Source organism: Olea europaea, chromosome 21 (assembly GCF_002742605.1).
Source record: "Olea europaea var. sylvestris chromosome 21, O_europaea_v1, whole genome shotgun sequence".
In the NCBI taxonomy this organism is placed as follows: Eukaryota; Viridiplantae; Streptophyta; class Magnoliopsida; order Lamiales; family Oleaceae; genus Olea; species Olea europaea.
In genome coordinates, this window is record NC_036257.1 from 12,172,865 (window position 1) to 12,186,965 (window position 14,101).

The window sequence follows — 14,101 nt, forward strand, 5'->3', positions numbered from 1 at the left end:
TTTTTTTAACTAATCAACTTATCTTTTTAAAGTGTCTTTTTAAAAAGTAACTCGTAAGCACGTTCAATTGAAATTTGTTAAGATCCACATTCGGCTTGGGGGTGAATTGGGTTAAAGAAGACACTTTTTATTCTTTTTTTAATTAATAATATCATATTCTATATTTTTTTTTATATATCCTTTTCTTTTGTGTTTTTTGGATTTGTCTTGTTCAAGACGGGATTGCGTAAAAAAAAAATAAAAAAAATTGATAAAAGTGAAACTTAGGACAAAGATTGGGGAAAAATATGCAATTTTTATCCTTATTCTTTATATATAAAAACAAATAAATAAATAAATAAATAAGGAAATCAACACCGAGAATGGTTAAACAGGGACGACAGCCGATAATTTATGAAAGGTCATCAAGAACTAAAAATTAGGGGATAGAAGTGCAAGAAGGTGTGAAAGTTGGGTACAACTGCCATAATTTACCCAATTTTATTTTTTATGTATTATGTAATTAAAATTTATGAATTTTTTCTCTCATGTTGTGATCTTGAATATTCATTTTCAAACGAGCAATGTGATGTTATTTGCATTGAACTATATAATTTTATATTTTTTTTGGAAAAATTGGCCACATTATGAAAGTAATTTGTTCTGGGATATCATTTTTATTATTAAATAGAAAGACATTATTTCAAAAACAATGTCATTTCTGTCGTACTAGGTTGACATTTTCTCATTTGCTAACAAGATATAATATGTCGAGATATTAAAAATTTAGTGGATGAACAACTGATGAGATGGCTGAACAGAATAACATATATCATCTCGTTGCAAATTCATAAATCATAGAGCAAACAAATCGTAATTATAAAAATATATAAAGCTATAAAGTGTAAGAATGCGACAAAAGGTTGAAATTCATACGATGTAGTGTTCTCTTATGGTCAGCCGATTAACTTGGTAATATAAATGAAATGAGTTCTAAATGTATGTGAGGCAAGTTACGAGTTAAAACGTTAGTGGTATGAGTGACACTATAAAATGCACTGGCAACTAGTGTAATTGAACTCGTCCCTAATCCGCACTTGGTGTCAAGTACCTCATCTATTTGCAATGCACATGTTTATGAACAATATATGATCCTCTCGAAGCATACTCACTAAGAGGGAGCTATCCTAGCTTCGTCCAAAGTATCAAGAGTCATTCGTACACCCCACAACACAATCTTTGTGCACATTACTTTCTACATGTATTTTAGATTTATGCTTGCGGTTCTGTCCTTCGTCAATGACTAACTTAAGTAGGGTCAGCCTCGTTCCATGACTAATTAGATGTATTTTTATATCATATTTATTTTCACAAATATCAACGTCTTGTCATATTAGTCCAACTATATAACGTCGCCTTATGATCGCATTTCTAATCAATGGATCTCGCAGCAAGACTATAACCAATGCACACGAGTTAGAACAAGAGACATTTTTAGTGCTTGCCTCAATAACTACTATATCTTAATGTAGCCCGTGGAGTATAGGAATGATCATTGGTAACATCAGGCCAAAGTTCGGTGAGTCGTACTATTTGTACAATCATTTTTTACAATATTAATTGATAATCATATTTGTCAATATCACATTTATCCATTTCAAAAGTTGTTTTTAAAATTTATGGACCAAATTTTGATAACATCAATATTGTTATTCATTATTGTCAATAACAATTGTGCATGTAGATTAATTCAAGTTCGGCAGCAATTAGGCCAAAATATGGAGATGGCATCTTCCACCGGGTCCCACATTCTCTATGTATTCGCATATTCTTTTTTGGGTATAATAATATACAAATACGACCTTTCTTGAAATGATTGATATGAGCATCATCAATAATTATTTATACACTTACAAATCTGGTTTTTCTTCACACCGACGATTTTGCGAATGTTTGGCCACCATTTTATTCTCATTTTATTCCTTATTTTTCCAACTTTTTGTCAATAATAGTGGGCCCCAATCAAAAAATCAGACGACTATGACAAAAATTTGAGGCAGCATCTTTTCAGACATTTTATTGAATTTCGAATTTTTTATCTTTTCACTTCTGCCCTCCATTTGAAATGTTATTCCTTAATTGTAGCACTTTTATCAACTAGAATTTATTTTTTAATTGAAGACAAAACGGTCAAATAAATTCAACGGCTTGACACCGTGTTCTTTCATTTTTGACAGTTTCTTCAATGCTATCGCATCATCTACCACAAACACTGTAGAAAAATGAGATAAGGTAGAAAAAATTGGCAAGAATGAGCATTAAACAGGCGCTATATTTAGCCCCCGTTTGATGCCTATTACCTGAAAATGAAAATAGGGGAAATAGTATTTTTTAGAAAAATGAGTGGTTAAAAAAGAAGGAAAAATTTTCGATTTATGTGTAATATTATTTTATGGAAGATTGTGTGGTTAAAAATAGAAGAGAGAAAATTGAAATTTAATGTAATTTAATTTAATGGGGGTCATGGCTTATACAGAATTAAAATTACTTTAATCTTTCATGTTTTACTTAATCAGATTCAAAACAGTAGCTGTAGCAAGAAAAATAAAATAATAGCAAGCAAACCATAATTCATTCATATTGATAGAGGAATGATTAAACGGTCCTCTTCGAATATTTCCTCCAACTCAAGAATAGCTATAATATCCTGAAGCACTTTGAGCAAAAAGTCAGACAAATGAGAGTTAAATTTCGTGTGTAGGGATGAAATTTGAAGATCTACTAAGAAATGTCGAAAGGAGAATCAATATTTTTAATTCGATCGCTACCATCTGAGTGATCGTGAAAAAAATGGAATACAATAATGTCTGTTTGTATTTGTTCATAAAAGTCAAAGTCGGAGAAAATCACCGCAGCTTTCGTGGATTTAACGTTTTTCAAATGTTTATAACTTGTCGTTGTTTCTTAACCCCCAAAATCGTCAAAAGCCAAAGGCTTCGGTCAACTCGCAGCACTTTTCGAGCGTGCATTACTAGATTTCTTCATCAAAGCTTGACTCTTTCTCTCGTCATTTTCGCCGGAAAACATGGCGTCAAACATTACTATAAGTACCGCAGAAGGAAATTCCGATCAGGGTTATGGCTCAAGAGTTCATTATCAGGATCGGTGGGGGGATTTTAGCAGTGGTGTTATAAGCTCTGAGATTCAAGAAGAGTTTTCGAATGAATTGTTGGAGATTAACAATGGAGTTCCATTGAATACGATTAGAGAAGAAGTTGAAGGAAGTGTATTTTCGTTTGACTTTCACAACAGGGATGATGTTGTTTATGTTGCAGTCGGGACAAGTGAAGAACCAAGCATGGATGCACTTAAGTGGACTCTGAATAATGCTGTGAATCCTTCTTCAACTCTTGTTTTTTTAATTCATGTCTTTCCTGAGACAAAATACATACCTACACCATGTAAGTTCTCTCTCTCTCTCTCGTACACACGCTATAGTGAGAAGTGTGAGTTGGTTTGTGCCGGCCGCCACATCCCGGTTTTTAGGTCGGCCGAGTTGACGAATTCCTTTAAAAGTAGTTCGTTCTGAATGGAGGAGAATGATATAGATATGAAAACAATCATTCAGCGTACTTATCTATTATCGCTTCTGCTATTTTTCCTTTGATAGGCCCGCCCAAACTGTGGATCCCGGGCCATACGTCCCCATGGGCAGGCCTGTCTATAGGGTTGGCTAGGGATCGTAGGGGTGTAGTTCGACACATTTTGACTCCTCTAATGCTTCATACATGCAAACAAATAAATCTAAAAGTATGGAGAGGAAAAAATGTATTGTTCTACAGTTCAGGCAGTGCATAGCTTGGTCGAGTTTTCAGACACTGGTTGCTCTATGTTGTCTCAAAAGTCAAACCAATCATCTTTCAGTAACATTTTCATTAACTAAAGTTCAGTGTTTTTCACAGTTAATTGTGTGACGCAGCAGTGTCTGACAAATAAACATGAATGTCAAAGTAGCAGGTTATAGTTAGGTAGACAATTAACAGAAGAATAATCGGTATAGTACCTGAGGTTTCATTTTGTAACCCGAACCATAAGAAAATCTCATTTCTCGAACATTGACTGATTGAGTCTTGTAAGCAGATATAAGATCTTGTCTACACCTTATCGTGTAATTACAATTTGATTTATGTTGCGTTTGTTGCCATCGACTCAAACGAGCTAACCTTGAAACGGTATGGGAATATGTATATCCCTGTGTGACAGTGGGAAAACTTCCAATTAGTCAAGTGAACCCGGAGCAGAAGGAGAACTACACGGCCCAAGAAAGAGGAAAGAGGAGAGAATTCCTCCAAAAGTTTCTTGATGTCTGTATCGCTTCCCAGGTATGATATACTCTTTTGTTTACTTGTACCAAATGTCTTAGTGCACACACAACTAGTATGGCTATGTCCACAAAGAACTGGCATTAGTCGGTCATTGTTACGAAAAAAGAGAATTGAAAACATATAAATTAAGAATAAGAACACAATTTAAGTAGAAACCCAAGATAGGAAAAAATCACGGATGGAAGAGGAGAAATTCATTATATCAAAGATAAGTACAAGATGTACAACTACTCTAAATATATATAATACAATGAAACCCTAACATATAATGAAGTCCTAACAGAACAGGTCCATACCTAGGGATATGTGGTAGGGTACGAAATCTGGCCTAGCTACCACCACGTCCCCCTTTTCCTCATAATTCTAGTTTCACCAAATATATCGCACCGTGGGTTTTCGGGCCGGGCCAAACAGAGTCACCGTACTCTAACAATTACCGTACAAGAATATATACCTGCGGAGATTCAGAGAGTCCTTTAGAAACGAAACCCGGACTAGACAAATGAAAGAGGACAAAGGTTTTTTATTCCTTAGCCAAGCACGCCTATTAAAACGTCTCTATTACAGAACCAAAGCGTTGTGCCCAAGTCGAAGTGGGTAGCATTGGATTAGTGAGCGATGTGACTTTCCGCCATACCCGTGATGAAACCTTGTTTACTAATGAATCTATGCAGTCGATTCACTCAGTACTGTACAATGCACCAATAAAAATATTGAACGTTCAAAAACATTAAACATATAGTTACGTGTTCAAGTTATTTGGAGAATCACGAGCTAATAATGTGCTTCTATGTAAAAAGGTAACTGTGGACACCATACTTATTGAAAGCGACATGGAGGCAAAAGCAATACTGGACCTCATTCCCATCCTCAACATCAGAAAATTGGTGCTGTACACCACTAAGTCTAATCTAAGGTACAATATCACTCCATTCAACCATCAACTTTTGAAACTTCTTTTTCACTTTTTATCAATCATTATCAGATTTCAACCTTTTTCCATCGTTAAATATTGCGTTTTAATTATTTATTATACACGATCGTTTTAGGAAAATGAGGTCTAAGAAAGCTAGTGGTGGAGCTGATGAAATACTACAAGATGCACCAGAATACTGTGAGGTTAAGATCATATGTGGAGGAGATGAAATAACTGACCCGAAGTTTGAGTCCCCTTTTGCCTCTCCTGCTCCCTCTCCTCGGGCTGCGGATCGAATTCCCAAATCTGTGCAAGAGCAAGAACAAATCAACAATGATTCCATTGCATGTGGGTGTTTCAGGCCTAAGACTAGATTCTGAATGCTAAAAGAATCATGCACCAGTAGAGCAAAATGGGAATTGCTCGGATGGGAGATCTTAATGTGGCTTCATTTTTGCTGTTTGGAAATTAACCACACTGTATAAAAATGATTTGAAAGTATATGCATCAAAAACTTCAAAACTTGATCAGCAGATTTCTTTTCGTTTGTACCAAAATAAATAAATAAAAATATCTTTCTTTCAACTTTTCAATCTTCCTTTCGTTTTAACAGAAGTCCTCTTGCAAAATCCAAGAGCGCATACCCGTTGAAAAGAAAGGAAGCCTTGGAGTGTGTCAGAATAACCGAATATCGAGTCTTATAGTGCTCATCAGGCTTCAAGAAGCAGACTAGATTTTTCGTTCCCTTGCATTTTCCCTCAATTTACTTTTGAATTGTACTGATATTCATAATAGTAAATCAAATTGCCAATTACAGTACTATGGGATCTACATGTAGCTTACAGAGGATTTTGCATAGTGTCTGAGCACAAGACAACGAAACCAGACATTAATGAAGCAGAACCAAGTTCTTCTTATTATATTTACAGGTACGCGACCTGGAAGAGAAACAAAATAACAATGGATTAGGTAACACGGCTAGTAATTTCCAGTTCAAAGATCGCAAACTATCTGAATTCCGTCCTACATTGCCTTGCATTCAAGAAAAATTTCCAGAATTATACATGAAAAATTTTATAAAAACTGAACTTCTATTGTTAAAGTTCATCCTGTGGTCAAATGCAATCCATCCGATGTCCTCTCAAAATAAGACTGCCATGCGCTGCGTGCGTCTAGAACCGTGCAGTTGACCAAACAGATACCCTCGAGCCCCAGATGCCGAAGGACAAACCTCTTATAGAGTTCTTGAGGGAGGTCAAGAACGATTGATTGGCATTCATATACTATGACAGGCAGCAACAACAGATATCTAACTTTAAATCAACCCTCCATTACACAGAAATCTCGTGAACCTGATCATTAACATCCGGGATGTCCACAACATTTGTTCTCCGTAACTTAAGAACAAATTTCAACAATACCACTATTAACTAGAAGAAATCAAACTCCAGATATTTATCACTTTTTTGATCTGGAACATTTGCGGGATGAGCTGTTTTTCCATTCACTGAGGGTGGTGGAATGGTTAGTCTCTCGAATTCAACAGGCTTTGGGATTTCAGGAGGGGTGGCACAGCGAATCAACGCCCAATTAACTCCTTCAAAGAAAGGGTGTTGTTTAATCTCAGCAGCGCCTCTTTTATGAGCCAACCTATGCTGTGGTTCTTTCACTAGCAAACCCCTGATCAAATCCCTAGCGGCAAAACTGACAATGGGAGATTCTGGGAAACGAAGAGGCTGCCCGACAACATTGAATAATGTAGCTCGATTACTAGATCCTTTAAATGGAGTTTTGCCAAACATAAGTTCATATAAAAAGATCCCAAAAGTCCACCAGTCCACTGCACTTCCGTGACCTTCACCTTTGATAATTTCAGGTGCAAGATATTCATGAGTTCCCACAAATGACATTGACCGAGCATTGGTAGGTTCAGCAATCAGCTCGGGCAATGGGGTAACTTGGTTTACAATTTCATTTTTGGGCTTACGATTTTTCTTGGATTTGCTAGAAAAGAGACGAGGAGAGAAACATGTTGTCGGAACAACACACGATGGCTGAATGCAGGCAGGTTCAATGCAAGCTGGTTGGACGCAATACGTAGAAGTTTTACGCACTGGCTCTGACTCCAAGGATGCAGTCTTGACCAAAGTTGGACTGACAGCACAACGAAGTGAAAGATCAAAGTCTGAGAGCATTACATGTCCATCATCCCTCACAAGTACATTCTCCGGTTTAAGGTCACGATATACAATCCCAAGCATGTGTAGATATTCCAGAGCAAGCAATACTTCTGCAACATAAAATCTGACAGGGGGAAATTAGTAAGTGCCAGTGCACTGACTGGTATACAGATTTCTAACATAAAAGTACATGTGCATTGCTTGAAAAGGTACTGCTGATTATTAGATAGATCACAAGATGATATCATCAAGGATCAACTTTCTGATAATAAGAAGATTACCATAAATATGAAATGCTACTCCAAGATTCATGAGATTCAGCTAAGTCAAAACCATAAATGGCAAATACAAAGATGTATTCACTATCAACCAATATGCTACTACAATTTTAATCAATAGCTCGATTCTAATCCAACCCACACCAAAACTTACTCTCATGATGTGATGATTACTATGAAGAACTACAACTGCAACTTAGAGAAGTCGTGAGGCCTCTGATTGAGCCATAAGTTACCCAACTTCCTGAACTTTGAGATTGAGGAATAAAACAATTAAATACTAGACACTCAAAGTAAAACACCGCTAACTTCCAACATCTAGCAATGGCTGTTACTTCTGATTACAGTTCAGTTTCAATCTCAAGGTTATAATTTTTTTAGTTTGGCGCACTATATTATATCATGTAAAATAACAAGACAGAATTCTCACACCTATTCATATCAAATCTGATAGCTAACAACACTTTTCAACGATTCAACTTATGAACCTAACCTAAAAGCTAATGCAGAGAAAAAATTACCATAAAGTTAAATTGCATGATGCAACATATTCACTGTTTAATAAAATGCAGAATGACATAAATAAAAATTTTACTCATCACTTAAGTTGTGAATTCATAAGATATACCGAATCTGAATGCATTTAGAAGAGTTCACCTCATATTAATTTCTATTCAAATAAGACAGGATTATTGATGATGATAAGCAATTCATCAGATAGAGGTAGACAAACAACAACATATAGGGAAAGATTCAATTTTTAACATTGACGGGAGAGATAATATTGGAATTGATGCACTAGAGACAATTCATGATTATATGTTAAATGGATATTCTGATATGTAAGCCAGCCTATCTACAGATGGGGTGTATGTTAAAAGCTAGCTGTTGCAACATTTTAAAACAGGCAGGATTTGTAAGCATTATAAACGATCAACAAGATGACTTAGAGCTGAATTCAAGAGCCATAAGAGTAGAAAGGATTCAAGTCTACAACCATGATTTGCGAGACTACATTATACGAACATTGGACAGTAAATGAATAAATACGCAAGATTAGAACAAAATAGAGACAGGTTTTATGAAAATCTTAGTTCAATTTGAAATATGATTTGAAGATATCATACTTCACTGCTTGTTCGGTAAAATATTTTCCTGGCTGCCTCTGTCTAAGTGCATGTAGGTCTCCTCCAGGACAGAATTCCATTACCAAACAAGAAAACTTATCAGTCTCAAAGTGGGCGTAGAGAGTTGGAAGAAATGGATGGTCCAGAGACTGTAGTATCTCTCTTTCCGTCTGAGCACGAATAAGCTTCTTACGACTTGCTAGAGATACTTTGTCCATAACTTTCATAGCAAAGTGACATTTCATTCCACTCAACTCGGCCAGGTAAACACTCCCAATATCTCCACAACCTAATCTCTTCAGCAGCCTAAAATGGCTCAAACCTAGTACCCCATCACGGATTCGGACAGCTTGGATAGCCTCCCAATTCAAATCATTTGCTTTATGGGGTTTGTTGACACTACTATTTAAACTGCTACAAGTGCTCTCATCACTCACGTCACTACTCTTGCTTCCTCGACACGTACTTTTTTTTCCACTCTCAATGAAATCGGCACGGTCACTTATTTTCACACTTCTATTCATTTTCGCAGGACTGCAGCGTCCATCACTATTCTTTGCAGAAACTGAAGTATTCTTCACGCTCCCTTGCTCAGCTGTTTTCTTTTCCAAATAAACTGAAGTTTCCTGAGAACTTGTAATCTCATATACTTCGGGATCTACATCTGTTAATACTTGTTCATCATGTGTCGAAGAAATATTTGAATCAGAGTTACCAGTTGGAGAATTGGTACACTGTGTAGAATTAGTCAGCAATCTTTTGGTCTCAGTAGCATCTAAGAGAACCAGCCCTGTCAATATACCTGATTCTTCATATTGTTTGCAATTAACCAGCTTGGATTTGGTCTGCTTTGAGACATCAGACGGTAAAGATCTGCAATCATTTGCTTCAACCGTTTCCTGAGAGCCAATAGTGTTCCGTTGCAGTTCTAGGGAAGGTCTATTGCCAGTTTTTGGGGCCATCTGAGAAACAAAAACAATCTGCTTAAGCGAGATCCAACTAATATCTTTTCATATTTTGCATCAACTGTAAAAACCATATGGTTTCAATTAACATCCAAATGTTTATTCTCCATCTTGTCTAAACACTGATGAGCTTAACTGCAAAAAGACACCTTCTTGAATTCATATAGCGGAGTGCAATTGAATTACCACATAGCTAGAACGGCAGTTTACACCGTTTTAAGCTAACAACATGAATCTAGAAAACGAGTCGAAGCATCAAATGTAAATCAGACTTTATAACGCAATAGACTCCAAATTTACATTTTTCAAATACTTGATCCCAGTCTCAAGACAGGGGATCGAGATATCAGAATTCTGAACTGTCCTCAAATTGTAGCAAGTTAGCCAATGATAAAAGATAATCAACCAGGGCCTAAATTTTAGTTATAAGCACGAAATTTATATGATCAAAAGGCATCAATTCAAAGCTGCAGGGTGTACTTTATTGAATTCCTTTAGAAAAAGAAATAGTAACTGAGGAAGACGATGCTAGTCAACGAAACGACTCCATTTAGACACTTCCTCCCAATGAAGAGGCTTTATAAATACAAAAACACTTCCAGAAACCCATAAAGATGAACTCCAGGAAAAATCTACAAACAAGTGCCAAGGATCACCCAAAAGTAAGCCAAAAAGTAAAGATGGAGTCAAGCAGGTAAGCTAATGAACAAATGCAGAAGTTACGTAATAACATGCAACTATTTAACCTTCAAAAAACAATTCACAAAGTGTCGTCAACTCAAGAAAAATTCGATCTTGACAGTGAAAGAGCAACTAGAAGAGAACTCCAAACTCAGATTCGAAATAAGTAAAGGGCCCTTATAGAAAACAAGAATCTTGAGAAAAGATAAGGCGCAGGCCTAAAAGGAAGAGAAGTCGAGAGGGGAGTAAAAGGCAAAGGACCAAAGTTTGCCAGAATCAGAAGGCCGCAAGCAAATATCAGGACTTAGATTTGGCAGTGAAAAGAAAGTCCGCCATGGCCCCATTCTTTGTTCCGTCCCATTTATTCTTTTCAAATCGTTAACCTGCTTGTAAGACTTACAGCCCCTCACATGAGGGGCCCCACGATCATGCAAGCTGTAGCAAGCATGATTCTTTTTCAAATTCATATTTCTTTAAATTCATTTTTAATCAAATATTTTCTTAATAAAATAATTTTATACATGAATACATAATTTCTTGTACTCTTAGCCCTTGTTTGAGTAACATTATTTTGAAAAAATATATTTTTGAATAATGTATTGATGAAAAATATATGGTTAAAAAATAAGAAAAAGTTTTGAATTTACGTGTAATATTATTTTATTGAAAAGTGTGTGGTTGAAATGATGTTAAATCACTATAAAAAATGTATTTTTTTCAAATAATGTGGATCAAACAATGCCTTAATTACACATTTTTCAAAAAGTTACTTTCACTAATTTTATTACAAAAAATCTCTTCCAAATATGGATTAGAGGATGGTCAAAACTGATTGAAGCAGTTGAGTGTACATTAAGGCCACGTTTGTCCCATTTTTTAAAAACTAATTTTCATTCACATATTCTTCAATAAATTAATATTGCACATAAATCAAAAATTTTCTTTATTTTTTAGCAACAAATTCTCCTTAAAATTACTATTTCAAAACTCGTTTTCTCTCAAATTTCCATTGAAATGGAGCCCAAACATGATCTTGTATAAACCAATCAAATTTCTAAAAGACCAAAACCTTCTAATTTCATTGTCGTGACTGGCTGGGGAAATTATAAACCTTTCGTCTTTCAAAATAAGACAAGGTGGCCCCAACATCGACTAGTAGCAAATTTTAAGGATCATTTCTCAATCTTTCTCTATGTGTATGCGCATTAATGTGGCGTTAAATGAAATATATAATTAAATAAATCACTTAATAAGCGTTAAATGAAAGATATAATTAAATAAATCACTTAATTTTAAATTTTATTGAGTTTATCACTTAACTCGACTTAGATTAATGTTATTCGTGGGTTAAGGGATCAAATCTCTTCATGTCCAAAGCTGAATAATTAATTTTTGAAGCCTGATTAAGAACCAATCAAACCAGCCGTTGGATTTTCCAATATTGACGATTTACTAGGGCTTTAAATGGTTTAACTGCAATACAGTCGACAATGTATCAAGGCTTTAACTGGTTCATTACGGTCTCATCATCTAAATAACTTGGCCCGAAATGCCAAGTTCCCTTTTGGCTTGCTTGGATTTCATTGTTTCTTTTCACAGATTTCGGATGGCACCATTTATGAGAATTTGACAAAATTGATGTTTGCTATTTTTTAAGCAATGATTTTGTTGATTTAATTGTTGAATTTAATTATAATCATACTAAGAATTAAAAATCACATAATTATAAATTGATAGCTCAAATTCGGAAGCCATTGTTGATATAAATAGTAGCAGCTAGATCTTCCTCTCCTTACTCTTCACAAAGTATTAGTCGTTAATGGGGTGAGCTAATAAAAACAATATGGAGAAGAAAAGGAGCTTTGCTTTTATATAGGAAATTATCAAGCCGTCTTATTATGACTTAAACTCTAATTAGGGTTTACATATATTTTCGGTCCATATACTTAAAAATTACCACATCATATTAACTATAACTCGTAAGGTGTAAAAGGCCCAATTACAAATATTATTATGAACCATACATCTAACCCGTAAAATAAATAATCAAATATGAAGCCCATATTAAAAATATTCCAACGATAAAAAAATTCAAAATCAATATAGTTTAATTTTGACCATTTCTCTAAACCCAGCAAATCAGTAGATTTTGATCGTTCATTAGATTCTCTCCTAAATAACTTGGTCTGAAACGCCAATTTCCTTAAGGGTTTTCACAATTTTGGATGACGCTGTTTATGAGAGTTTGGGATAGTTGATGCTGCTAATTTTTTTTCCTTTTCTACAGTAGTTTGGACAGTTTACCTTTCTCACAACCCACCAATTCCATGGGTTTTGACCATTTCTTAGATTCTTTTTTAATTAGGGAAAAATTTATATTTAAGGTATATTCTTTACACCATTTCAAAAGTGAGGTAAAAAGTTTAAAAATTCAAAATTCAGGATTATATTTAATTAATTGAAATTATTTATTAAATAAATATATTAAAGTCATAATTAAACAATTAATGATCACAAATTTCACAGATTCATTTACTAGTCACATATCATCAAATTAATTGGTCACGAATTATTTTGAGGTCACAAATCGAAAATTTTGTAAGTCACATGTTTTTTTAGTCACAGATTATCAAATTTTAAGGTCAAAGACCAAATCGTTAAGGTCACAGATTATTATTTTAGTCAAGATCGTCAAATTTTAAAGTCACAGATCAAATCGTTGAGATCACAAAATATTGTTTTAGTCACAGATGTCAAATTTTAAAGTCACAGACCAAATTTTATGGTCACCCCCACCACGAGTCTCATCTAGCATCAATCTTGATCATAAAACACCTCCACCCAATCACCGCTTGCACCACACCCAATGCCGATCCAATTCTACCGCAAAACTTGGTCACAAACACTATCCATCACCACCATTGCACCCCTATCATGTCACAACAATTTGTCAACACCACAACACACTGCCTGAGCCACAACTGCACCATCGCATAGTACCACACCAATATTGCACGCACCCAACCACCGCACCACCACCTTTACCTCCACCTCCACTACACACCTCACTGCACCATAGTACCACCAACGCACACAGTTAAATTTGATAGCGCGATGGATCTGCTTCACCGTCCTGAGCAGAGAGAAGAGGTGCTCACACGCTAGGCAAATGCAAAGGCTCTTGCCTATCACCTTGCATAGCAGCACGAGGTCGCTACTGTACATCGTGATAGCAGCGCCGCCGCTGTAATCAGCTTTGCTCGATGACGCTGCTGGAAAATCTCAGCCCTCACAGCACCACTTCTATCACTGACGGACGTCTTCTCCTTGCGTAAGACATTTGCTCGGCAATGCTAGAACAGAGCCTCCACCACCGCAGTAGCATACGCGGTCGCTTAAAATTGGGGCCGGTGATGTCAAAGCGCCGCTCGTATCTGGGCCGCGCCACCACCGTAGAGAGAGAAGAGAGTTTATGAAGAGAGTAGCGGCGCCACTACTACTGTCGTGTGTGTGTGTGTGTACTGTTTAGAGAGAGAGAGGAGAGTTTAGGGTTTGGCACATAGAATTTCTCTTGGCATAATTCGGTGGGG

The 14,101-nt window shown here is 35.8% G+C and overlaps 2 protein-coding genes across 3 annotated transcripts; one reads left to right on the forward strand and one right to left on the reverse strand.

Annotated features, from left to right (window-relative positions):
* The first annotated feature begins 2,845 nt into the window (after window positions 1-2,845).
* Window positions 2,846-5,865, forward strand: LOC111370692 (U-box domain-containing protein 35-like). Its single transcript, XM_022992528.1, has 4 exons — window positions 2,846-3,440; window positions 4,243-4,361; window positions 5,165-5,280; window positions 5,414-5,865. Exons 1-4 carry the CDS (start codon window positions 3,065-3,067, stop codon window positions 5,658-5,660), a joined length of 858 nt encoding a protein of 285 aa, XP_022848296.1. The 5' UTR covers window positions 2,846-3,064; the 3' UTR covers window positions 5,661-5,865.
* Window positions 5,866-6,168: 303 nt separating this feature from the next.
* Window positions 6,169-10,850, reverse strand: LOC111370691 (serine/threonine-protein kinase D6PKL1-like). Of its 2 annotated transcripts, XM_022992525.1 has the most exons (3): window positions 10,577-10,850; window positions 8,866-9,827; window positions 6,169-7,584 (listed from the first exon to the last, which is right to left on the reverse strand). In XM_022992525.1, exons 2-3 carry the CDS (start codon window positions 9,825-9,827, stop codon window positions 6,711-6,713), a joined length of 1,836 nt encoding a protein of 611 aa, XP_022848293.1. In that variant the 5' UTR covers window positions 10,577-10,850; the 3' UTR covers window positions 6,169-6,710. The 2 variants fall into 2 exon arrangements, with proteins under 2 accessions (XP_022848293.1, XP_022848295.1); XM_022992527.1 differs by lacking the exon at window positions 10,577-10,850 and having other exon boundaries at window positions 8,866-10,570.
* Between the last annotated feature and the right edge of the window lie 3,251 nt (window positions 10,851-14,101).

Excerpts from the sequence above, each read along its gene's own strand:
- LOC111370692 (XM_022992528.1), top strand. The coding sequence starts at position 3,065 with ATGGCGTCAAACATTACTATAAGTACCGCAGAAGGAAATTCCGATCAG. Across the intron at positions 3,441-4,242 it reads AAAATACATACCTACACCAT|TGGGAAAACTTCCAATTAGT; the intron begins GTAAGTTCTCTC and ends CCTGTGTGACAG. Across the intron at positions 5,281-5,413 it reads ACCACTAAGTCTAATCTAAG|GAAAATGAGGTCTAAGAAAG; the intron begins GTACAATATCAC and ends CGATCGTTTTAG.
- LOC111370691 (XM_022992525.1), bottom strand. The coding sequence starts at position 9,827 with ATGGCCCCAAAAACTGGCAATAGACCTTCCCTAGAACTGCAACGGAAC. Across the intron at positions 7,585-8,865 it reads TTTACCGAACAAGCAGTGAA|ATTTTATGTTGCAGAAGTAT; the intron begins GTATGATATCTT and ends TCCCCCTGTCAG.